The sequence below is a fragment of the Salminus brasiliensis genome, chromosome 17 (genome assembly GCF_030463535.1).
Source record: "Salminus brasiliensis chromosome 17, fSalBra1.hap2, whole genome shotgun sequence".
NCBI lineage: Eukaryota > Metazoa > Chordata > Actinopteri > Characiformes > Bryconidae > Salminus > Salminus brasiliensis.
The window spans coordinates 11489933-11514886 of NC_132894.1; the positions used below are offsets into that span (position 1 = coordinate 11489933).

Sequence of the window (24954 nt, forward strand, 5' to 3'; positions counted from 1 at the left end):
TATGCATATGCATGTGCAGCAATAAGTAACAGAAATGTACCCATACTCACTTCAAGCTGTTAAATGTAGAAAATTAGGCCACCAGACACCATGACTTTCAAATTTAAGACACATTTGTGACAAAGCCCATTTCAGTGTGAAACCACTTGAGAAACTGAACAGCTTTAACAGTGCTTGTAAACTTACATTTGGGTATCTGGAGTGGCTGCCAACCCACAAACTGTGAACCCAGTCAGGTCTTTGTTGGTTACTCAAAGTCTGAAATCTTGTGATTTACATGCCATTCTGATTTTGCTCCCCTTCCTGCGTCAGAGGGGGAGACATTTGCATTTTCCCGCCCACTTTTAGCTCCACCCACAGCTTGAGAAGAAGGCACGCCATTTTCTTTCTTGGAAGTGCAGACTGTTCAACGCAGGAGTGGCTACAAAACATTTCTTAAAAGAGCAAATTGAGGAAAATGTAAGTAGTTTTTAAATAAATAAGCTGTGTGTTGGCTGGCGTTCAGCAGACTACAGCTGAGAAAGAGAAAGGGATGTGTGTGTACGGTGGGGAGAGAGAGAGAGAGGCTGTGTGTGTGTATGTAGAGTGAGTGAGAGTGAGTGAGTGTGTGTATATATCTGTGGCACAGGAGAGCAAGTAAACAAGTGAGTGAGAGAGAGATGTGAACTCAAGGTGAAGTAAATGTTAGCTAGTTCGTGCAAACAGGGACAGTGAGTATAAACTTAGATGGGTAATAAATTATGTGACAAGGTGGGAATGGTGCTGGGGTGCTAGACCCTCGAGGAATTGTGACCAAAGCCTGTAACAGGCCTCTGGGAAAATTTTTTTTAATGTGTAATATTTCACTGTTAAATTACTATAAATTGTGAACACTATGCAGTATAAGTTTTAAATTTAATGAAATCTGATGAAGGCTTCTCTGTGCACTTGATTTGTCCCTTTGTAAGGACATACAAAGTTTCAAATGAAAAACTTCAGACATCAATTTCACATATTTCTTTATATATAAAAATTGATTGCATTACCATACATAGTAGAATCAGTAATTGCACTATATTTGAGCCAAGAACAGTCATATCACTTTAACTCTATATAACAGCTTGTGTAACTCATAAGATGTAGGTATAATATAGATAGATAATGAACAAGCTTGAAGTACAGAGTTAAAAAGGAGAATACTTTGGCATATAGATTAACAGTCAGGTCAGAAGACATCTAAATATCACAATCTTGCTGGGATAGCATACTGTTTGGTAATGAAAGTTATGGGTTTACATACTTTCAAGAAGATAGTGACAAAGATGAAAAGGCTGGAGTGATCCGTCGTTTCTTGCTCATCGTTTATTGGATCTAATGGGAAAGGACGGAAATAATCCACAGTTAGTTGTCTTTGGTTTTGGTATTCAAAGTGATCAGCTTAAAAAAAAGTCAATAACAAAACAACTACAAAAATAAAAGCAAAAGCTTAGCAAATGGTGTTTTATGGCTCAGTATTGGTCTCAGCTGGATTGCTTTCGAAGCATTCTTTGAAAGTGAGCTAATGAAAGTGATAAGTTCTTCAAAGTAGGACTAGACACAGCCGGCTAGGTTCAACATTCATCAGCTCAGTAGTTTGTTGCCCAATTTAGTGATGTCCAATTCTACCCGCTAGTTAGCTCTCCTCTCATCACAGCTTGATGCTACCAAGCTGGAAGGAAAAAGGCTATCATGTTTTTCTGTCACCTCATATGAAGCACTATTGTATCTTGAAGCTCAACACGCTTGGAGGAGAATGCTAACTGCATTAGGTAGCTTCACACTGGCTTATGGGGAAGAGTGACCTCTATCCTCTCAGAAAGAATGAAGCCAATCATGCTCTCCTGGACTTCTAGCTGGGGATGGCTGAGGCATTGCCTGGGACTGAACTTGCAATCTCTTGACAACAGACACTTGCCCCACTCGGGATTTACAATAATGTAATTTGTCAAGGAATTCAGTCGTCAGTTTGGGATGAAATCGACCTCAAGACCACTATTGCTGATGGAAGCTTTGGGTGTCTGAGATATTACTTTACAGACCTGTAGAAGCTTCACATACTGACCATGTATGTGACCTTTTACATACCAGTACTTGCTCAGATAAGGCTAATCCAGCTCGGACAGGGATTTAGATTACCTCTGACATGACAGGCAGATTCCCATGCGGATGGAACCACATGGTCCTGTGGGCTTTGGCTCTTTGCCTCTGGACCAGTTTCCGTAGTAACCTCTTCACTTTCCTGTCCCTGGGATCTGCACACTTCACCGCCTTCTTGGTGTACAATCTGCCATGATTTATGCAAGCCAGAACAGGAGAGAATAACGGACTCAGACCAAAAAAAAAAGGAACCTTCGTCTCAACAGTCACTGATCTCTCACTCCCGTATGGTTCAAATCAGCACCAGACAAATTGGCCCACTCAGGGAACAGCTTGGCTATTGTCCACCCAACCTGAGCACATTCTTGAGCTGCACTTGCCTCGCAATTACCCAGCACTCAGTAATAAAAATACGACCTGCGAAGATGGCAATGCCTGAGAGATTTAATAAGGCATAGTTTCCATGTATGCGATCGCACCAAGATGCTTGGAATACTTGCATGATGGCTTGTATGCTGCAGTCCGGCCCCTCTGTCTGCACCTCGAACTTGAGAACATCTTTGGTCCGCACTTTCCCCTGCGAGTACTGCATACAGCACTGGACATCCCGCTGCATTTGCACTCCCTTCCCTGCCAGAGAGAAAGACACTGAGGAACACCAGAACTCAACAGACACTCTCAGACACAAATGGCTCATTTCCCAGACCCAGGTACCAAACAGGGTTCCTTGTACTGTTCAAAGGACAAGATCCTTGAGGAACCTTTGGAGGTGCTTCAATTTGAAACTGTGGAGGAACCTCTTAAAGTGCATTAAGGAACCCTCACAAAACCTTCTTCTTCTTCTAAAAACTTTTCTTGAAGGTCCCTTGTCCTTGTAACAGTGCGGAGTGACGCCCTATCAGAATGCCCCAGACCACTTTTGGTTCCCCGAGGAACCTTGTAATGGACAGTTCTTTTAAAGAGCTATTAGTGGAAATGACCTGTCCATTTAATGTTGGGATTGCATGCTAGCTAAAGGAGAAATGTTGTAGAAATGTACCGCCAAGAACCAGTTAGGAATTGTAATTTTGAAGAGTGCCAGAAACCAGCAGAAATGCTACAGCATGGTTCACTTTTGAAAGACTACTTCAACACTTGGCAGTGCTTGCTCACATGGAGCCAAGATTTTTCCGTCCGCCCATAACAAGACCTGAATGGGAAGAAATCAGGGATCCTGATGATGTAATTGGAAGGCACAATAAAGGACAACTGCATTATTCAGCACAGGGTGTTTTTTCTCTGCATCCACGTGTGTTTTGTTATTGCTGGAGCGAAATGCAACATGGCCGATGTAGACATGTGGATTATGACATGACTCGTCCTGCAGATATTCAGCAGTACAGGTTTGACATTCAGAGGAACCAGAAGCAAGGTCTTCCTAATGACATCACCTAGATTCTCCTGTGCATTAATTACCCAGCACAGCATCTCTCTCTCTCTCTGTCTCTCTCTCTCTCTCTCTTTCTCTCATCAGCATGCATGGCAGACCTGCATCAAAAGCTCATCACAGCAAATGGATAACAGGCTCTCTCTCTTCCCTCCACCATGCTGCCTGTTCTCGACATCACACTAATGCCAAACTCCAGAGCAGCCCAGTGGAGCAGTGCCATTTCACCTTACCTTCCAGAGAGCCGAAGAGAACGACAGTGATGGAGAGCACGGAGATGGTCTGCAGCAACATGGTTCGAGCTTCAGACGGGATTTAATCCGCCGTGCTGTCTGCTGTACCTCCGTCTCTTTTATATTTCTCCAGCCTCACTCCCTCCCTCCCTCCTCCTGCTTGCTTTCTCCCTCTCTCTCGCTCTCTTTCACTCACATACTAACACACCCACATTCTCCCTCATCCACCTCCTCCTCCTCTCCCCGCTCAAGCTTGTGTGTGATCTTTGATCACTGATAGCTCCGGTGTCTTCTTGCTTCTCTCTTGAACACAGTTCACACTGAGATGATGAGAGGACTAACAGCAGAACATGATGTGGAGGAATAACGTGCTGATTGAATCAGCCTTGGAGGTTAGATCACTTGCCACCTACCATCCTGAGAAGGCGGTCAAATTAAAAAGGACAAAAACTGCATCAGGTGTCTTAGTAAAGTGTTGGGCCACTATGAGCCTCCAGAATAGCTTTAATGTGCCTTGCCATATATTCTTATTATTGTGCACTAGAAGCGTTCTTCCGAAAGATATTCCCTCAACAAAGTGGTCCAGAATCTCCATCTTGATGTTCAGCTGGGTTGAGACCTGGAGACTACGAAGGTGTGATAGCATGATTGTATGATTTTTATACACCAAACCATGAGGAGCTCTCATGATCTCTGGACAGGTGCATTGTTGTCCCGAAAGAGAACACATCCATTGGGTAGAAACCTGTCATCATACGAAAAAGGGGATCAGTTTGGATAATTCTGGACTGATTTACAGTGACTCTTCCCTCTAAAGAGACAGGTAGTGACACCCATCAGACCACTGCACTGTACTTGCCCACTTGATGAAAAAGAGGTGGAGGTACAGTGTCTTTGTTTGGCCAGATATGCTTGTCCTTCTCTCTGAGGGCCGTCACATTTGTTCTTTACACCAGTTCTCAACTGTGCATTTGTCTTTATAATGAGGGCATTATGCACTGACTGCTCCAACAGCATCCTTCTCTGTGTAGTTGTCGGGCTCAGAAAAAGTTAGGACCAACGCTTTGAGCCACTTAGGAGCCCACTACCATCAGGAGATTTAGGGTTCAAGTCCCGCTGATGCCACAGCCATCCATGCTCAGGAGTTCCAGAAAGCATAATTGGCTTTGCTTTCTGTGGATGGGTAGGACAATGTTCCCTTCCCTTATCACTTAGCAAGATGCTAGCCAGTGTTGCTGGCCAGTGCTCCTAAACAAACTTGCTTCATGTGGCTGGGAGGAAGCACATGCTACCTTTCAGTTCTGTGGGTTGTGCTAGTGGGCCGCAAATTGAAGAGAACACCTGCTTACCACCTTTGTAAAACTTGCAATGGGTATTTGCTGCAAGACGGACACCTTCAAGCTTAGGCCTGCAGTTGACCATGCATACAAGTAAAAACTCTTCTGACCAGAGGTATGTTGTGGGGAGCATAGGAAAGGCTTTCAACCCCATTAGGCAAAGTGGATGGAATAATGAAGGGAGACTACCTCAAAACTCTTCGGCAGAACCTCAGACCATCAGCTAGATGGTTAAAACAGGACAGTGACCCCAAACACACATCAAGGGTGGATGTGGAATGGATAAAGCAGGCTAGCATTTAGCTTTTGGAATGGCCTTACCAAAGTCCTGACCTCAACCATATTGAAAAAACATGGACTTGGAACACATGGAATACATCATCAGGTCTTTGCCAGGAACACATTTAATTGAACTCTACCAATTCTGCCAAGAAGAGCGGTCAAACTGTATAACCAGAATTCTGTCCGCAGCTTATGTTAATGGCTGGCAAACGCATCTGGTCAAAGTACAACTTGCTAAGGGACATTTAACCAAATATTTTACAGATTTTTGATCCTGCTTTGGTTTTAGAAAAAAATTCACGAAGTACATGTTTGTTTGTTTTCTTTACACATGCATGTCGTAGCCTGGGGGTCGTGAGTTCAAATCCTGAGTGAATGGAATCAAATGACCCCGCTCTCTCCCCTCATCACCCTAAAAGCGACGTTGGTCAGCACAAGCGTCTGTTAGCTGGTGCAGTGCAGTGCAGCTGGGGGCCCGGGGATTTCCTCCGAGTGCGTTGGCTTCGCATCGGCGGCAGAAGTGGTACCTGGCTTTGCATGCATCAGAGAAGAAGTCTATAGGCTCCTAGTGTCGTGGTGTCAGAAATATTGCTAGTGCTAGGGGAAGTTCCAATGGGGTGGGTTAATTGGCAGCACCAAGTTGGGAGAAAAAGGCAAAATTACTTACAAAGAAATGAGTGAAAAAAAGTAAGAAAAGAAGTATGCCGTAACTCAATTAGTCCTAGATAAAGACGTTGTCCAATATTGCCCTGAGATTCACGTCCATGATGAGTGTATGTTCCGAGTAAATGGCCACCCAGCCTGACCTGCTGGAAGATTGCCTGCTGATGTCCCCCCTACCTGCGTCAAACCAGCTGCCACCTACCCGTCCAACCCGCAGGCCCCCCCACCCACCACCCCCCCTAGCAGACCAGCGGCTCACCCACCTACCACTGCTACCTGTTTAAATGCCACTGTCGCCATTGGCTTGCTCATTGGGGGTCTTTGATCCATCATGTCTTACGTTATTTTCTTTTCTTTTTTGTCTCTGTCTTTTATTAATTACTATTTATGTAAAGCTGCTTTGTGACAGCAACAGTTATAAAAAAAGGCTATACAAATAAATCTGACTTGACTTGTATGTAATTGTAGGTATCAAAGAAAACAACTTGGTAAAGGACCATGAAGTACTAAATGCATTAAAACAACCCTGTATCCAAATCAGTCAAATACAAAACAGCTAAAAGCACTGTGGTCATTTTAACTCTACGACCGGACACTACAGACAGGAAGAGCTCTCTCAAAATGTGCTTTGGATTGAATTAAAAGTCAACATGTAACTCAGAGAATGATGAGGAATCTACATGCATTCCTTCTGTGAAGAAACTAGGATTGTAGACATTTGATTCTTCTGAGTAAGTTATTATTATGGCCTGGGTGATTTGGTGCATACCTGAGGTCGAGGGGAAAAAAAGAAAAAAAAGTGCGCGCTACATGGGTCGGGTATTGAGTGCTTTGCGAGATTTCGAGCTGGAATTTTTCAGCTGCAAAAACATACCTTCCCCATGACTTCAGTGTGTCCACGAGCTAAGCATATTTCCTGCATACCTTTTTGACGATTAGGGGATCATTGAACAGCGTGCAGACAAAAACATGCCAACCGATGTTGAAAGAAAGCCATATTAATTCCCTGGGATGAAATACTACAACTTCATGGGAGACTGCTGGCCTTATTAGATTGCAATCCCAAATGCTGAAAGACTGGTACGTCACAAAAGAGTTGCAAAACCGAAATGCAGAATTTTTAAGCAACAGCGTCCATAACTCCTGTGAACAGACTGGCATCATGAACGTTGGGCTTGGGTCTGGGTTGTATTGATGGAATCTTAGATGTTGCATGTTACAGTGCGTTCATTTCAAGCAGCTCCAGAAGAAAAGCAACAAGCAAAGATTATACAGCAGGGTTGTCCTGCTGTTCATGGTGGTCCAGGACACGATCTTGTGTTGCCCTGCACTGGATAAGAGCAAGCATGCTGTGGATTAAAGAGGCCAAACCCAAAATATTTTTCAACATTCTGGAAGAGGATTTATTCCTCCTGGGCGGTTGATATCTTGTCCGTTGTGGGACCACCAAGGCTGTCCATTCTGGAGAAGTTCCTTGCAACACAGACCATGGTTTGTGTTAATCTCACGTAAGGCCCATGTTATGCGGTTTAGATTATGGGCATTCTGTTCGGTTCCCTCTGACCTGGTAGCTTAAAGAAAGAGCAACACAATCCGGATATAATGACACGTTAAATACAGTCCTTAAGCTTTTGGCCTAAAGACAAGATTGCAGTTATTTGTAAGGAAACAAAGAGGAAATGCCCATCTCACCTCGGGCACTGAGGTAGACACTCAGTCTGTTTTGCAGACGATTCTTAAACCATCATCTTAAAACCATTGCTTAAAGAGCATAAGGATGTCTCATACCAAGCATGATAAGATCCAAAGTCTTGCCCATGCCATTCACCTTCATTGGAGAGGCTCATCACACAAACCACACTACTGTAGAAACCATCATTTATTACAATGTTACAAGAGACTAACATATTCACAAGTAAAATTGGCACTTAACACAGAAACTTGTAGGTTTGTCAATATATTCAAAGCTGTACATGTTCACAATAAAAAAAAAGTCATTGAAGGTTCAGATCCCCAAGCCCAGACTGTACAGAAGCAAACAAAATAGCAGTCCTTCTTGTAGAATGAAAGAGCTTCTCCTCCAAAAAGTGAGCAGTCAGTCAGTCCAATGTACCTGTAAGCAAAGTATATATGTAGGACAGTATCAGTTTCTCTGCCACTAGCCTTGTAGCCAAATAGTAAGTCAACCAACTGGTGACCCAGCAATCAGAAGGGCCATAAGATCAAATCCCATGACTGACAGTTCTTGGTTGTGCTCTTGTGCAAGATCCATACCTCCAATCAAACCCTCACTGCAAAGCATCAAAAACTAGTAGAAAGCCTTCTCTTGACAGTAGAGACAGTTACTTTTTTTTATTAATTTTGGAAGAAACAATGAATGAGCAGGTGTCCTTTATCTGCTTTTTCACCCATACCTCCACCATGCTTGACAGATGAGCTTGTATGTTTTGGACCATAAGCACATATTTTATTCCTCCATACATTTCCACCACTTTGGTAGTTAATCTTGGTCTTATCAGCTCTTCCAGTTCTGAAGTGCCGTTTGCATTTTGGTGTATGGCTTCTATATTTTCATTATTGAGGTTCGTTCTTTTTTTGAATGTTGTTTGTTGTATTTTTGGGGTTTTCTTCATGAGTCTCACAGTGTTTTTCATCATCTACTGTTTTCCTTGTTCAACCTGTTTAATGTCTGACTGTCTTTTGATATTCCAGATTGTTTGATTGGCTATGCCCAATGCTTATGATATGTCTGTGATCTGATTTCTAGATCATTACGCTTATCCATTTTAAAAACAAAAGCTGAATTCAAAGGTAAAACCCAAGAGTAGACAACCAGAGCACTCCAACAAGGCACATCTGGACTACAAGGCACACCTATTAATCATGTTCCAATACACACCAGTCAGGCATAACATTAACACCACCTGCCCAATATTAAGCCTTGTGCCACCAAAACAGATCTGACCCGTTTAGGCATAGAATGCACCAGACCTCTGAAGGCGTCCTGTGGTCTCTGGCACCAAAACGTTAGCAGCAAGTCCTGCAAGTTATGAAGTAGGGCCTCCATGGATCAATTCAGTGCATTCACCCATTGCAGGATTCTCCTCACGTCAGCTGCAGTCTCAAACAAAACACTTCAACGCCAGGAGAACGTGTGATCTTCACTGCTGCCTGTGTTGGCTGCAGGGCGCGTAGCAGCATCCTTAAACATGCTCCAGTCAACTGAACTGAAAGCTGAAGCTGAAACAGCTGATTCTTTCTGTGACGAATTTTGCCCATTTCAGCAACGGTATGTGGGAATCAGCATCACAGAGGAGCGATCAGAATGTGTGTACATGGTCCAAGGCGTTGGTGGAACACCCTCTTGGTGGAATGGAGACATGCTAATGCGATTTGTGTAGTATATCCCTCAAATTTACATGGTCATTAAATGGTCAGACATATTGAATCATTATAAATCACTAGAATTATTATACAGAACAAACAAATAAGCCTCAGTGTTCATATCAAATGTCCCCTATGTGGAGAAATGTAAAATATCTGCTTGGGTTTCAGGGGTGTCACATCTTAAACTACATTTCTGGGAGGTTGAGAGTCAAAAACATTGAGAGAACCAAATGCTAAGATTGCTAATATGCAATTTTAATTGGTATGGGCAGGATATGTCCAGGTCTCTGTTTTCACAAAGTCTTAGATGTAATGCTACTCTGACTAAAATCTTAGCTGTAATGCTACTAAGACTTTGCAGCTGTAATAATCACAAGCCTCAGCTTCTTATAATAAGAAGCACCCTCAGCTTCTTATAATTTGAGGACTGGTATGGAGGTAATTATGGCATCTTTTATGCTATGAATCAGCCTCAGCAAACCATATCTTGTCCCATAAGCCTTGTGTTCAATGTTCTTTCATAGGAGGTGTTCTTTTCTACCCTAAATTTCAAATGGTGGTCATTTTATCTCACACGAACAGGGACAAACAGTTCTGATTGCGTTTTCACTGCAATAAACAAATCTGCAGTTTGTGTAGTCAAGTTTGAAATGTGCTGTAAAAAAAGATCATATAAGAGCCCATACTCCTGCTTGAAGTGGAAACATGACAGAGCTGAGCCAGAGGCCATGTGGATTGGGTGCACTGTCCAGATATGCCTCACACTATGCTTAGGATAACGAAACCAAAAATAAATCAAAATCACTTCCGCATCTCCTTTGGCTTCAAGCATTACACCACACAGCTCAGTAGTTGACTTACCTTCAAGAAATGCAAATTCATCTATTGCCTCAATTGCATTGTCTGTGAAAAAGAGATGCACAAATCACTACTGCACTGTTTAAAACCAACACAACAACCTAAAGAACCTAAATCAAATGCTTCCACTCACCAAGATCTTTCCTCTGCAGAGTCTTCCTTTTTCCCTGTTGTGCATAGACAAGTGCATCCTTGGCTATCATTTCCACAAAGAGCTCCTTTAAGGAGAAAGGCAAAGCATTATTCTTCTGGGTCAGAAGAGGAAGGCTCACACATGTTATGACTAAGGTCACCACTGACAGGCCTCAAAATATAACTACCGAGCTTGTTGTATCTCAAATAACGTCCCGAAAAAGATTCAAAACGGATTACGATTAAGTACAGCTCACTGCAAACAATGCTGCTTGGCAGTGGAGGTAGTTAGTAGGTATCAGCATGTTTTCACACATTTATCATCAGTGCATCCGGCAATAAGACATACTACATCTGTAATCAGACATGTGAGGTGTATCTTGGTTGCTACCACCATTGGTCCGCCTGCCAAAAATCGGTCACTTTCGTGTATTGCGCATTTCTGCTCTCTCTCTTTTCGCCAATTGCTTGGATGAAATTCAAAACGTAAGATCCTGTCTTAGAGTGGCATTTAAATGTATTATTTATTCATAAATAAATAAATGTATAAATGTATTGTTACAAAAATAAATAAATAAATAAAATAAAAATCACCAAAAGCATTGTAATCTTTCGCACCTACAGCGGAAATGCACAATATGCAAAAGTGGCCGATATTGAGGGACGGTCATTGCTGGGAGACTAACTGCTGCCTCCTTAGAGTTGCTCGGGTCAGAACAGACTTTCTTTGCTCATCCAGAGAAAGATGCATTAGTTACTGCTAAACAGTGATGGCTAGTCCCCACACTAGTGAAATACACAACGGTCAGTCATCGACAAGTTAATTTTAGGTTAAGCGCCATTCTGGAGGTATTCTGTGTCATGGATGTTCTGTAGTCAACTCAAACTACCTTCTTTTCATTTACTTACTTTTATAGATGAATGTATGCAGTCATTGTGTGCTTCTTTTTTGTCTTCCCAATAAAGTAGCTAACATTACAATTATAGCCACCATTGTTTTAGCTAGATGAGCCAGGCTAGTAAACAGGCACCCAGGCAATTCTGGTTAACTCTGGACTACGGCAGGTGGTCTTTGGTTTATGATAATGAAGACATGCACCTGTTTGTTTATTTTTATATGGGCTGAACCAAGTGTCTGAATTAGTGTATGATTATACCTACATTATCATTATAGCCTCAATTTGTAATAATTACCTTATTTAAAGGGAGGATAATTTAGTACAAGTGAAGACTGCTACACTAATAACACTGAGCTTGTATTTGCTGTTAGAACCGTGTTGTCATGCTCCTTCAGTCAAATTGTAAACAAAGCCTGCATCCATAAAATCTGTAATTAAAAAAACTTCTAAAACTTATTCTGTAAAGACAGCTGGTGATATTGAGGTTGAAGGCAGCAGTGATGGCATTCCAGCATTTTGCGATTGACTTGTTAGGATCAGTGTTGTTAATAGGTGACAGTTTATCCAAATAACAGTCCCTGGCATCCTTGTTGAGTCTGTCTTGGATGGTGTCCCCTCACTTTCACAGTTTCACAGTTGTACTGCTTTCAATGCTAGAAAAGATAACAGTATTAAAGTTTTACTTCATTCACTGGATTAATCACAGTAACAATACCTCCAAAATGACGATTCGGTGACATTATACAGAATAAACAAACGTGACTGACAAAGACTATAGCCAATTCTTCAAGTCACTGCTAGCTAGCTAACTACTTAAACACTTGTTGTCTTGAGTAATTCCCTGGCCAAAACCTGACCAACCTGTCAGATCTAATCAGATTTAGAGCGGTTCCTGGGCGCCTCTGGTCGGTCTGACAAACAACCACCGCTGCCTTTAACATCTCCCACCTGATGTAGTTAGCATTAGCAACGACAGCTAGCTAACGTTAGCGGCCAGGAAGCACCGCGGACTGAAGCCGGTTCACTCACCGTCGCTTTGGCTATGATGAACACGGACTCCTGGCTCGCCAGGCTGACGTCTGGGTCGGCCTTCATAAGAGCTTTGATGCGTGATAAGGGCAGTTTGGCGAGTCGGTTCTGTTGCCCCGAGGGGCTCGTGTGCTGAGCTCCGTCCTCCTCTCCGTCACCCCGCAACTCCTCTTCAGCTCCGCTGCGGTCCAGCTCACTCTCCGCAGGAGGGGCACTCACTGCTACGGTCGCCGCCATTGTCGCACCGGTGCCGAATATCCGTCGAGAATATCGACGCCACAACCATGCGATTAAAAATGAGGAAACGCGGCAGTATGGAGAACACGCGCTGCTTTCTCCCGCCAAATCAGACTGTAAACACCGAGAGAGGGCGGGGCCAAGGAAGTCACGTCACTACGCGGCGTAAAGTTAAGAGTTCTCCAGCCTTTAAGCTAAAGGTTTTCAACCTTCAGTATTAACTGACTGTAATATTAGTAGTATTTTAGCTAACATTATATTAATATTTGAAGGCTCGAGCACTGTACTCCTTTGTTAAGAACACTATATTTCGTTGTTGTCATGCAAAAACCGTTTTAGCTGTTTTTTTACACCATGGAAATGTGTCAACACTGATTGACGTGATTAATAGGAGAATAGAAAAACTCAAAAATGACCTTGAATAAAATCTTTGTTCATTGACCTCCATTGAAAGTTAACAATATTGTTTCTTATCCTGTAAAATATTAGAAATACAAAGTCTTTGTCTTTTTAAAAATATTATATTTCTTTTACTTATAAATCATACACGCATTTTCTATTATTGTCAATTACTCTCTCTCTCTCTCTCTTTCTCTCTCTCTCTCTTTCTCTCTCTCTCTCTCTCTCTCTCTATATATATATATATATATAGTATTTTATGGTAATAATACCATGTATTATTACCATAAATGTTATTGTATTACCTCTGTTATTGTTGAGTTCTCCTTTAAAATCAGTCATAACAAAATTATCATTATAAATATATCAACATGTATCATATTAATGTCATTTAATAATACTATTATTTGTACTTCTACTGAAACAGATTTTTTTTAATCATCTTACAAATATCTTAAAGGTGTCTAGTAACTTTAACCTCATTTACAAGCAAAAAATAACGGTGCAGCTACCAGAGAAGATGAGTTTATTGTTGTAAGTTGTTGTTATTGTTGGCAAAATTGTTATACCCAAATGTAAATCTTTTTGTATATTTACACACACGAGTCACTCAAAGAATTCTCTAGCAATTAATACTATAAATGGTAGAATGTAATTGTACATTGCACTACACTTTAAAAATTGTTCTTTAAGTTTGATCCTTTAGTAAAGCTATTCGTTATTGCCACAATTATTTTGTGCTAAACTTGAAACAGAGGCAAAAGACATGTCTGAAGAGAGTTATTACTGTTGTCCCATAAATGTGCAAAGATCAAATATGATTTAACATTCTGAATTGTGGCCCATGCTGTACTGCAGTTTTAGGTGTTGTGGTACATGGATAAAGCTTGTCTGCAATGTTTCCACAGGCATGTGGCAGCTCAGATATTAATACATTCTCCTAATTGGATTGAACACCAGCGATCTACTGAGCTTTAGACAGAGAGAGCACTGGCATTCTCAGAGTAGACAGCTCCTTCCAACAGGCCCTAGGATGAAGGAACCTCAGCTGTCAGGTATGTGTCAAACATTCTCACAATTCACACAGCTGAGATGGATATAATCAAAATGTTAAGGATGTGTTAAACAGTTTATTTTTATTTGGTTTTATCTGGTCTTTACCTAGATATCAGCAATAGTTTACATGTGCACCCATGGCTCCTGCACTTGTCCTGAAAATATTGTACCTGTACTGTATTGTATTTGTGCTCTTCAGGCTGAGGGCTAGGTTTGTTGGCTGTGGTCTTTTGATTACTCAGTGTAAGCTTGTTAGTGATGGAACTAATAATAAAGGATACACTGATACAGGTATTGTGGTCTGATGCCGATATTTTTCATGTCTCTATATAGTGATGTGAATGCTTACATGTGCACATTCATAAAAATGTAAAATATGATTTTGATATCATCATCAACAATAACAATAATACTCATATTGACTTCTGCTTTCTGTCAGAAGCAATAGAAGCAAAACAATTGACCTTGGAAATTTGAAAACACATGTGGAATGTACTTGCATCCTGAGTCCACCTTTCTTAACTTGCACTGAAAACCTTAAATTTATAGCGTAATCATAAAACAGAATCTGTATGTGTCATATATGTATTAGCCTTTTTTCTGTTTAAAAAACAATGAGATAAACGTGACGGCACTGCAGCATGTGCTGAAAGTAGTTCAGTGGATTTCCTATAATCTATAATTAGAATACAGCCAGTCTGCAGCCTGCGATTCTAAAAGTGGACTGTAATCCCGAACTGCTACGACATAGTTTTCCCTTCCGTGATGCGACTCAGCATGCAAAATCAGGATTACAGTGGAAGTGTTAGAACGTCACAGGCGATAAAATAAAGTGAGTGTTTTGTTTACATATATGCACATTTATTGCATTTCAAAATACATTTACATATGGTGAGGTATTAAATACAGACATGCAGCATTTTGTAAAGTTAAGTGTTAGCAAATATATATATTTCAAATGGCAAAAAAAATACAGTTGGATCATTTGATATATATATATTTTAAAATGAAAACTAAAATAAATGTATTCAAAATATTTATTCATAAATGTCAAAAATATGTTTAAAATATATATTTAACAGACACATTGACCATATATAGATGTTCTTTTCATATCGGAATGTGGTTTTATTGAATCTAATGTATTTAATATCAAAAGCATTTAATCAGATTTGGCAAAAATAGAAATGTTTCCACAGATAATATTATAATGCAAATATTTAATTGCATCAAAAGATGCCTTAAATGTAATGCAATCTCCCTTCATTTGACCTGTTCTTTGCATAAAATGCATAAATTAGATTCTTAGTAGTAATGCTAAAATGTCTAAACAAACTCAATGTCATGGGTTAAGGGTGAAGTAAAGTGTTGCAGGGCTGTCCTGACCTCAGTTGTAAATCCCTCAGACAGGTGACTGTCATAGTCATCCATTGTGACCCAGGCTGTCTCTGATGGAAGGTCAGTCCATCAGATGAAGTGTTGAGTAACTGAGATAAAAACAGGAATATGAAGCTTTTATTGTGTTTTATTGGACTCTCAATTTTGGTTTACATCAAATTTATATATCAAATTTCAAACCAGGCCATATACAACACAGCTAAATACTTTTTCAGATGGAAAGACAAGGCTTTTTTTTTTATGACATCAATGAACATTGATGCAGTAGAACTGTTTCTAAAGCAGCATCTTTTGCTATCAGTTTCATTGCCCTGCTTGTTAGAATATAGCAGACTGTTAAACTAGGCCTCGCTGCCAGTGGACACTGCTCGGACACCACAGTTGGCACCGAAGCAGGATTTTAAGCGTGCGGAAACACTGAAGAAGGTTAATCCCATCATAGTTGTTCCACTTGAAACTCCAGAAATAAGCTGTCTAAAGTTAAAGAGCACTCCACGAAACCTTGACATGATCTAGCTCTAGAGCAGGCAGGTAGATTTACCGAGAAATGTTTTTGAACTGTCTACACATGCAGACAAATCTTTAGCATGCATAAGAAGACCTGTAAGTGACCTACACTGACTTAGTGACAGGCAGCATTAGGCTAGCTTGTCCTTCACAAGCTTCCTTCACTACAGCTAATGCGGTCTAAGCACCTTCATTCACGTTTGTCTTCACTGATGTTTAAGAACAGTGATTGAGGAGCCTCTGTACTGTGAATAATACACAAATAGTAGCTTTGTAGGGTTTGCCTGTGCAATAGCTTCTCCTAAATGCTATAATATAAGAAATGTAACCTAATTTATATCTTCTGCATGTGTCGCATAGAATTCATTATCATGGACAATAATTTCTTAGTCTTAGTGTGAAATAAGCCTTGGAGGATAAGGGGTTAAAGCTTATTGTATATTACCTATATGCCCCTTACTGATCATATTCTCATCTTTGCTCAGGAACCAAATTCCACAAGGTCTGGCCAAAACGGCACACAGATAAAAAAGCAAAAACTGAAGCTCCGGTCAAAACCACCAGACCTGTACTGCTGACCCCCAGAGTACCAACTTTAACAGCAGAGCAAAGGATGAAGCAGACACCATTTGAGAGGGTCGTCTATGACATGGTCCACAGCGAGCGAGTGGTCAGTGACATCATCCTGGGCAAAAGGATTTCCTTCTATGAGCTGCGAGGAGAAGTAGGCACCGGCAATTTCTCACAAGTCAAACTCGGCATTCACGCCTTAACTAAAGGTGAGGCCTCTGCTGTTTTATGATTTACTATCATGAGCGTTTGTCAACTTTTTACTGTCATAACTAGAAATATATGTATCGTTCATATGATTTATATATTAGTTTTATAGTAACCAAATGACCAAGATTAACTACTGAATAATAAACCTTCAGTTTATGGATGTAACCACATCCTGCTACTGTTGTCACTTAAAGGGGAATTCCACAAATTTTTCAAAATTTCAGCATATAGGTTAACAGTTGAGATGAAAGATTTTGAGAGTTGTTTGATGTGACGTGGTTTATTTTACAAAAAAATTATCTTACCAAATACGATTTCTTTGCAATGGTGATGATGGAAACCAGGGGCTGCAATATCTACAGACATTTTATTTATTAGCCAGAACATCTAGGGAAGCTGCACATTTCTTCTCAGGTTTATTTAGTATATGTAATGTTGACAATAGTAAATGAAAGCTAAATGCAAAAATGTGAACTTACTTACTTACTTATTTTGTGTAATAACTTTCTCTGTGGTTGCTTTTAGACACATTAAACACGTCTGGCTTCTATCACCACTGTTGTGCGCAATTCTGACTGGTTTCCCTAGACAAGAACATCAAATCACATCAAACCTCTCTGATCAATTGAGACATTGAAACAATTTAAATTGGTGGACGCACCCCGCACTGGCGTAAACCCTGTACATACTTCACACTTCAGTTCTTTACCCTCAGAACTGCACTGCTCTCATAATTGACATCAGTTACATAGTCCCTAAAATTTAACCCTGTGGGACTCCACAAAATATGCTCAACCAAACAGTTACCAAATAATTCACAGTAGTTTCTGCATTATGATTAATAACAGAATTGTAATTCAAAAGGCTAAAGTTCAAAAAGCTAAATATTAAGGCATAAAAACAGTGTTGCCATTCTATATAGCAGTGTTTTTAAAGTCCTGGTTATGGAGGACTGCCTCTAATACCCATTTTGTGAATTACTTTGACTCAACTCATCCATATTTGTATCTTCTTGTATTTTATATTTTCCGTTATGTCTACTTAAAGCATACATGCAGCATTATATTTATAAAGTTCTAATGTTTCTAATTCATTTTTAGATTTCTATCATGTTACTGTGTGTTTAAGAGATATTTAAAATACAAGAGCTCTGTTCTGACTGTCTGTCTGTAATTGTACCTTTTGCAAAAAGCTCTCAGAGTTACACCACTCATGAGAACTGCAATGTGGATGGGACGGGCTACACTATGGTGGGCTGAATAGGTGGAGATATGTAAACGAGTTGGTTCAGAGAAACTGTTTTTGCAGTTTAGTTTCTATATATATATGTTGACTGAGTGGAGTGAGCAGTGAAGGCTACATTTCTGAAACTATGTTTACACACCTCAACAAACTCAAAGATGTCCGTTTTCTGTGATGGAAGCCCTTTACAATAAGTGTGTTAGGGTTGTAAAATGTGCAGTTCTCCAGAACCAGGTTTGAGAAAAACTGAGAGGCCAAAAATGAGTCACTGAGAAGCTTTCAGAGAACAATCCTCATCCTGGAGATAGCAGACATGGAGTCTCTCTGGTTTCAGCCACACTTACAGGCCCTGATAGTAGTGCAATTTAGCAGTGACTGCACATGCCAACGACCAGAGGTGATCTGCTCACATAAGCACTTTGTAATCCTGTCAGATTTGCGAGACCCCCTTGAGTGAATGCAAACATGTTTTCTACATCTCTTTAATCTGTTTGGAGGCACTGTGCAGATGCCTGGAGGAAAACCGGGGGAATGTGGGGGTCCTTGACTGCAACCCCCTATTAGGCACATAGTTTTGTGGAACTTTATATTAAAACTTGGAGTAGATTCCAGCTAAATTGGCCTTGACCCCCTCCTGCACCCCCCACCACCCAACCCCTGCTATCCTACCTTTGTATAATACGCTTACTTGTTCTCTCTGCTAATGTTACCCCCCTCTCTCTTCTCTCTCTGCCCAGAGCGTGTTGCAGTCAAAATTCTTAATAAAATGCGCCTGGACAAGAAGACGCAGACTTTATTTGCTTCTGAAATCTCTTGCATGGAAAGACTGTCGCATCCAAATATTGTGCGCCTTTATGAGGTGATAGAGTCAAGCAAGCACTTGTACTTGGCTATGGAGTACGGCAGTGGGGGAGACCTCTTTTCACGCATCAGCACCAGGGGGCGCCTGCCAGACCTGGAGAGCAAGCTCATCTTTGCCCAGATCATCTCTGCAGTCAAATACATGGTGAGAAACATGCAGTTGTCCCACAATAGTTGCCCACAAAAACTATAGTTTTCACACCTAAACTAATTTCTGACAATGGGTCGATGTTTGGTGTCTGCAGCTGGTTTCTTTAGCCTTCAATGCACTGCTGCCACATGGTTGGCTGATTAGATATTTGCATTAATTAGTATGTGTACAAGTGCTCGATGAGTGTATATGTTTATAGTCTCTCAAGTAGATATTTTTACATTGGAGACATTATGACCCTGGTTCCTATCACTACAGCTGTAAAGAAATCCACTGTACTGCATAGCCTATTTGTGCACCAGCTTGTCACAGTTTGACTAGACATCCTTAGCTGAAAAAATTCAGTCTGCACTGAAATGAAGAAATGAAATTGACTGTGTAAAAATAGTTAACTACTAATAAGCTGTAGTATTTAACAGTGTTTTAATACCATAACATAGGCCATCAGAAACATGATCAGGTGAAAATGACACACTTAGGTTTCCCCTTTTCTTCCTTAACAGCACGACAGCAACATTGTCCACCGCGACTTGAAGGCCGAAAACATCTTCTACACCACCAGCTACAGCATCAAAGTCGGCGACTTCGGGTTCAGCACAGTCAGTGGACCAGGTGACATCCTGACCACGTTCTGTGGCTCCCCACCTTATGCGGCACCCGAGCTGTTCAAGGAGAAGAGCTACGTGGGCTGCTACGTGGACATCTGGGCTTTGGGAGTGCTGCTTTACTTCATGGTGACCGCCACCATGCCGTTCCATGCCGACAACCTGGGCCGGCTGAAGCGCTGCATCCTTCAAGGGTCATACGCCATCCCCCAGCACGTGCCCGACCCATGCCAGCAGACCATCAGAGGCATGCTGAGGCCTGTGCCTCCTGATCGCAGCAGCATCACCCAGCTCATGACCTGCTCCTGGCTAAGTGGCATCGACTACCCCAAGCCTTATACCGCCCTCAGCCTGACGCCCAACCACCTGGCCGAACCTTCCGCCAACCTGTGTGCAGAGGAACAGGAAGTGATGTCAGCACTTAAGGACCTGGGCATAAGCAGCATGCACCTCCAGAACAACACGTGCACGGACTTGCGCAGCCCCATTACAGGAACGTATCGCATCCTGTTGCACAGCATTCAGAAGAGGAGGTCAGTGGAGGTGGTGGGATATTCCGCACTTTATCCAGAGGACATTCGGGACACCAAGCACTGGGATAGCAAACATGACCCATCTGCTGTCTGCACCATGCTATAATGACTGGCTTCTGGGTCCCATTACCGAACAACTGAACAACATCTGAAATATCTGAAGTAAACTTGGGCAAGTCTCATGTTGCCTAAGTTTACAAGGTGTAATGTAACACCAGCCAGGGAATTTCCCAGAACTGGGCCATATTCATAAAAATGCTAATGAAATCCTATTCACAAAGTGATGATATATGCTATTTTCTCTTTTTACTGCTGTAGTATTTTCACAAGCTCTTGCATATTAATGACCAATCCTGGGCGCCGGTTTGAGTGCCAAAATGGACAGAAAAGCAAAAACATATTCTGATAAAAGAAGCTGAAGAACTGCTTGGTAAAACGCAGTGCCAAATAAACAATGATAAAATAACTAAACAAAAATATTTGGTGAACAAAGCATATCACAGTGGTACACATGTAACAATACCTGCCATCCACTGTCAAAGGTATTGGCCAAAAAAAAGGGAAAGAAAAAGCATCCAGATATCTAGGCAATCCCAGTGCAGGGATTATTTTTCACATATTTGCTTCTTGTAGCCAACAAGTCCAACAAACATCATTTTATGACAATAATTTACATATTTGCTGTTGCAAACCTGCCTAGTTCGCCCCTAGTGGTTGAAAAAGTAGAGCTGCTGCATCCGTTGATAAGACACCAGGGATTTTGTCCTCTATAAAATGACAGTGGGTGACGACCTTCCAAACATTGATGTAATGTTGTAATGTGGTGATGTAAAAAGCAGAAAAGTCTGTTTGGCTCTGTCTTAGCCATCTGCTCCTCACTGAGCTTTCAAGTGCATGTCAGGTGTTACGTTTCTCTCTCAACTCGTTCACCTGATTTTTTCACATTCTTGTGGTTCATGTGGAAAGTTAAAAAAAAGCATGGGTGCTGTTGAGCTTTTTATGTATAGATTTTTATATTTTTTTATTTTCTGATGCAAAATAATGTATGTGTTGATTGTAGATGTTTAAAACCTATGTTACTATTAGAATGAATGTACAAATTGTACATTTTTATTTGATATTTTACTGCTGAGGAACTGTTTGGCCATGTTGGAAACAGTGTCACTACTCAGACAGTTCAAGCTGCAAGGAAAATGCATCACTGCATTTTGATTTGTCCGACATCAGCTTCCAACTTATGAGGGTGTTTATATGGTGCCTCTTGGTAGGAAACTGGCACCACTTAAATGCAGCATAAGCATATCTATTAATGCAGCAGAATCTATTTTAAATGCGTTTAAAGGCAACTTATTATCCCAAAACCATATAAGTGGATAACATACAGTGAAATCTAAGATATGGGCTCTTTTCATTTAAGAATGGGATGTTTTATTATGTTGTTTATCATATTGTAACATGATAAAGCACTTTCAGCAATGGCTAGTAAGGTGTTCATTGCACCCTCTGCTTCTAAGCATAGTGAGATGGAGTACCTAAGCGTTTGTCCTGCTTGCATTTCCACTTAAACTCAGGAAGAGCTTGTAAATTATCTTGTTAGTTGGATCAGGGACGTTACAGCAGGGGAGAGTGATTGAGGATCTCTGAAGTATTGGGAAATAGTAAAGCATATTTACTAGCCCATTCACAGCAATATGATCTGTTGTGTTCACTTTCAGTTGTACAGTTATATTACTGTAGTTATCATTCAGCCACATGGAATGGTTCTGTTTAGCTCCAGGCCTTTTTTGTGGTGAAGCAGTAATATGTCCTATGGTGCTTTTAAACTGAATGTGATGATGTAACACATGCAGCGGGTTCTGGTCACATGCAGCAGGTTCTGGTCAACATCCCACAATAAAGCAATTCGATAAGCAGTGACTCATTATAAAACCCTGCCTGTAATTTATTAAGTTCTGTTATGTTTCAGTTAATCTTAATACCCATTAATTTATTGTTTTTAACAAATGGATATGAGACTAGAAAAAGATTTTTATTTTACACCCCCGTAAATGTGGAGCATTTGATCCCTTTAAGCAATTATCCATCAAATTAGTCAGTTCTAAAGACGTAATACCGCTTAGCATGTTCAGGACTGTAGGCTTACAGTGAGTGTCTGACGCAAAGGAATAATCTCTGGGATTGTCCTTCAGTGTAAATTAGTGTACAATTATTTCATGGCGATCAGCTAATGTGTCAGTTTGCCAAGTCTTTCCCCTGTGATAAATTTAGAGTGGTGGTTTATAAATAGCAGTCTGAGAAAGTTTAAAAGCGATAGTTCTTTTACACTACCCTGTTTTCCACAGTGAAGTTGTAATGTGTGTTTGGTGATCTCACTTGATGTTATGTAAATAATATCAGATTTGCTTGACTTTATTTTCTGTTAAATTGGCATAAAAAGCCATTTTTATTGCATTTTTAATTAAACTTACCTAGTGTTCGGTCATGTAGTGTGTGTGAAACATAGAGATATATTAATTCTTATTTTCTTGTCAATCATAAGGACATTTCTATCCAAGATTATTTTGATGAGCAGTAAGCAATCCTGAGAAGCTTGACAGTTTTTATTTTTGTATTATTTAAATATTTAATTACTGCAGTGTTGTTGAAACTTGTTATCATCTAATAAATTTTGAAATCCTCTTTTGCTCAAGTTTATTTTAGAACTCAAGTGAGCCACACCAGAAGAATCGCATGAATGCACACCTGCTTATTCACTGTTTCTTCTGAAATCAATCGTATAAAAAAAGAGTTTCTTCTAACGGTATCTACTGTCCAGGGAAGGGTTTCTACTAGATTCTAGCTATTTTCTACTGGTGCATTATGAGTATTTGATTACATTCAGCAACAAAGCAGGATACTCATCTTAAGAGCGTTGGATGGACCACCATCAGTCCATTCCCATGCTTCGTCATAAAATTCCCAGACTTTTCAGACAGTGTACTAACACTCGTCAAACTAAGGGCATTTCTAAGCAACTGTCTAAAAAAACTAATGCCCACATAGCAGAAGAAGGCTATAAGAAGACTTGCAGTTTCTGCTGTGCCGAGAGATATTTAAATATTTCAGTTCAGTGGAACTGTGAAGGTCAAGATGAAATCTGAAAGATCAGATAACTACTTAAATCCTGATAAGACAGGAAAATCAAACGCACATTTTCTGCACATAAAGCCGCTTGATAGTATTGTTTTACATGTTACTAGAAGCAATGCTTACTACTTTGCTATTTCATTTCATTTTAATATGTGCCATTTGGCCCAACGTTTTGCATAAGACACTGATGTACACCGATCAGCCATTCCACTTGTGCCACTATAACAGATCTGAGCATTCAAGGCATGGACTCCACACAAACTCTGAAGGCGTCCTGTGGTAGTATCTGGCATCAAGGCATTAGCAGCAGATCCTTCAAGTCCTATAAGTTGTGAGGTTGGGCCTCCATGGATCGCCTTGGGCGCCCATATCCCTGTCACTGGTTCAACAATTGCCCTTTGCACTGACCATTGCATATCAGAAAAACCCAGAAGACCTGCCTGATGTTTTGGAGATGCTCTAACCCAGCCATCACAATTTTGCATTTGTCAAAGTGTCTTGGATCCTAAAAAAGTGGTTGAACTGCAGAAAGAAAGAATTTTAACTTTAAGCATGACAACAGCTCCACCTTTTGGTTCCCTCCAGAAAGTTTTTTCAAAAACCTAGTCCAGTGTTTCCCACTTCCAGTTGTGTCCTCTACCTGAATTGCTCTAACACTCTCGGTTAGATTCAGAAAAACATATTGTATTGGTACATTAATGTGCTGGTGTACACAGAGAAAAAATCTAGGGGTGCTCTAGGATTAGACACACAGCAGTGTTTTATTTAAGAAAAAAGCTTCAAATGTACTAAATATTGTTTTTTTTCATTCACACAACCGAAGAACTTCAGAAATTTAGAGTCACTTATCATATTAATAATTGCCGATTTCAAATTCAGTATTAACTTAATAGACAGTACAGTACTGAATAGACTTTTAGAAAATATGTCAAATACATTCAGCATGTCAAATAAAAAAACATGAAGGTTCGTAGGGTCAACAAGGTGATAAACCACATACAGTAATTATTAATAATAATTACTTATGTTAATGCATATTAATGTTATTACTTTATTTCAGTTTCCTACAAAATACTTATCTATTTAGTTATAGAGTGCTATAACATTTAATGTATATTTGCATTTTATATATCAGTCACAATGAGCCCCTCCCTGCCTTATATTGTTGGTCTTCCATGTACCCTCAAAACAGTTCACTCTACAAGACCTCTGAGGGTGCCCTGTGGTATTTGGCACCAAGATGTAAAAAGCAGATCCCGTAAGTTGTGAGGTGGAGCTGCCAAAGATCAAACTTGTTGTTCCAGCACACATAGACAAGTAAACGGCACACACATACCTGGCTGTCTCAGTAATGTAAAACAAAACACAGAGCTCCATGGACCCATATTAGGGAGCTTTAATTGTGGATAGGGGTCAGCATGGGCACTAACCAGTCTACACAACCCCCTACACAGCAGGCTGTGATGCACTGAATGTTGAGACATATTTCTTTCATAGCAATCACTGAACTTTCAAGTCAAGTCAAGTCAAGTGGGTTTTATTGTCATTTTAACTACATACAGAGTACACAGTGAAACGAAACAACGTTCCTCCAGGACCATGGTGCAACATAGACAGTGCATATAAAACACAAGTGCAACACAAACAAGTGTGGACAGACAACACAACACAGTACAGACAGAGAATAATAAATAA

At 40.5% G+C, this 24954-nt stretch overlaps 3 protein-coding genes across 3 annotated transcripts; 1 reads left to right on the forward strand and 2 right to left on the reverse strand.

The window, feature by feature from the left end:
- Window positions 1-983: 983 nt before the first annotated feature.
- Window positions 984-3957, reverse strand: ccl44 (chemokine (C-C motif) ligand 44). The gene is made up of 4 exons (XM_072660577.1): window positions 3775-3957; window positions 2616-2745; window positions 2155-2302; window positions 984-1350 (listed from the first exon to the last, which is right to left on the reverse strand). Exons 1-4 carry the CDS (start codon window positions 3833-3835, stop codon window positions 1342-1344), a joined length of 348 nt encoding a protein of 115 aa, XP_072516678.1. The 5' UTR covers window positions 3836-3957; the 3' UTR covers window positions 984-1341.
- A 3963-nt stretch (window positions 3958-7920) lies between these two features.
- pole4 (polymerase (DNA-directed), epsilon 4, accessory subunit) lies at window positions 7921-12708 on the reverse strand. The gene is made up of 4 exons (XM_072660263.1): window positions 12362-12708; window positions 10435-10519; window positions 10305-10346; window positions 7921-8169 (listed from the first exon to the last, which is right to left on the reverse strand). The coding sequence occupies exons 1-4, from the start codon at window positions 12596-12598 to the stop codon at window positions 8156-8158; spliced, it is 378 nt and encodes a 125-aa protein (XP_072516364.1). The 5' UTR covers window positions 12599-12708; the 3' UTR covers window positions 7921-8155.
- A 1322-nt stretch (window positions 12709-14030) lies between these two features.
- On the forward strand, window positions 14031-20236 carry LOC140538229 (serine/threonine-protein kinase NIM1). The gene is made up of 4 exons (XM_072660684.1): window positions 14031-14052; window positions 16444-16737; window positions 18718-18986; window positions 19496-20236. The coding sequence occupies exons 1-4, from the start codon at window positions 14031-14033 to the stop codon at window positions 20234-20236; spliced, it is 1326 nt and encodes a 441-aa protein (XP_072516785.1).
- Window positions 20237-24954: the final 4718 nt, after the last annotated feature.

What these genes read in the sequence shown, in the direction of transcription:
- ccl44 (XM_072660577.1), bottom strand. Translation starts at nt 3,835, where the DNA reads ATGTTGCTGCAGACCATCTCCGTGCTCTCCATCACTGTCGTTCTCTTC. An exon ending in TCTCTTCGGCTCTCTGGAAG is followed by an intron (nt 2,746 to 3,774) that starts GTAAGGTGAAAT and finishes TCTCTCTGGCAG; the next exon opens with GGAAGGGAGTGCAAATGCAG. An exon ending in TGCAGCATACAAGCCATCAT is followed by an intron (nt 2,303 to 2,615) that starts GCAAGTATTCCA and finishes AAATCATGGCAG; the next exon opens with ATTGTACACCAAGAAGGCGG.
- pole4 (XM_072660263.1), bottom strand. Translation starts at nt 12,598, where the DNA reads ATGGCGGCGACCGTAGCAGTGAGTGCCCCTCCTGCGGAGAGTGAGCTG. An exon ending in TCATCATAGCCAAAGCGACG is followed by an intron (nt 10,520 to 12,361) that starts GTGAGTGAACCG and finishes TTCTCCTTAAAG; the next exon opens with GAGCTCTTTGTGGAAATGAT. An exon ending in TCTGCAGAGGAAAGATCTTG is followed by an intron (nt 10,347 to 10,434) that starts GTGAGTGGAAGC and finishes TCTTTTTCACAG; the next exon opens with ACAATGCAATTGAGGCAATA.
- LOC140538229 (XM_072660684.1), top strand. Translation starts at nt 14,031, where the DNA reads ATGAAGGAACCTCAGCTGTCAG. An exon ending in GAAGGAACCTCAGCTGTCAG is followed by an intron (nt 14,053 to 16,443) that starts GTATGTGTCAAA and finishes ATCTTTGCTCAG; the next exon opens with GAACCAAATTCCACAAGGTC. An exon ending in CATTCACGCCTTAACTAAAG is followed by an intron (nt 16,738 to 18,717) that starts GTGAGGCCTCTG and finishes CTCTCTGCCCAG; the next exon opens with AGCGTGTTGCAGTCAAAATT.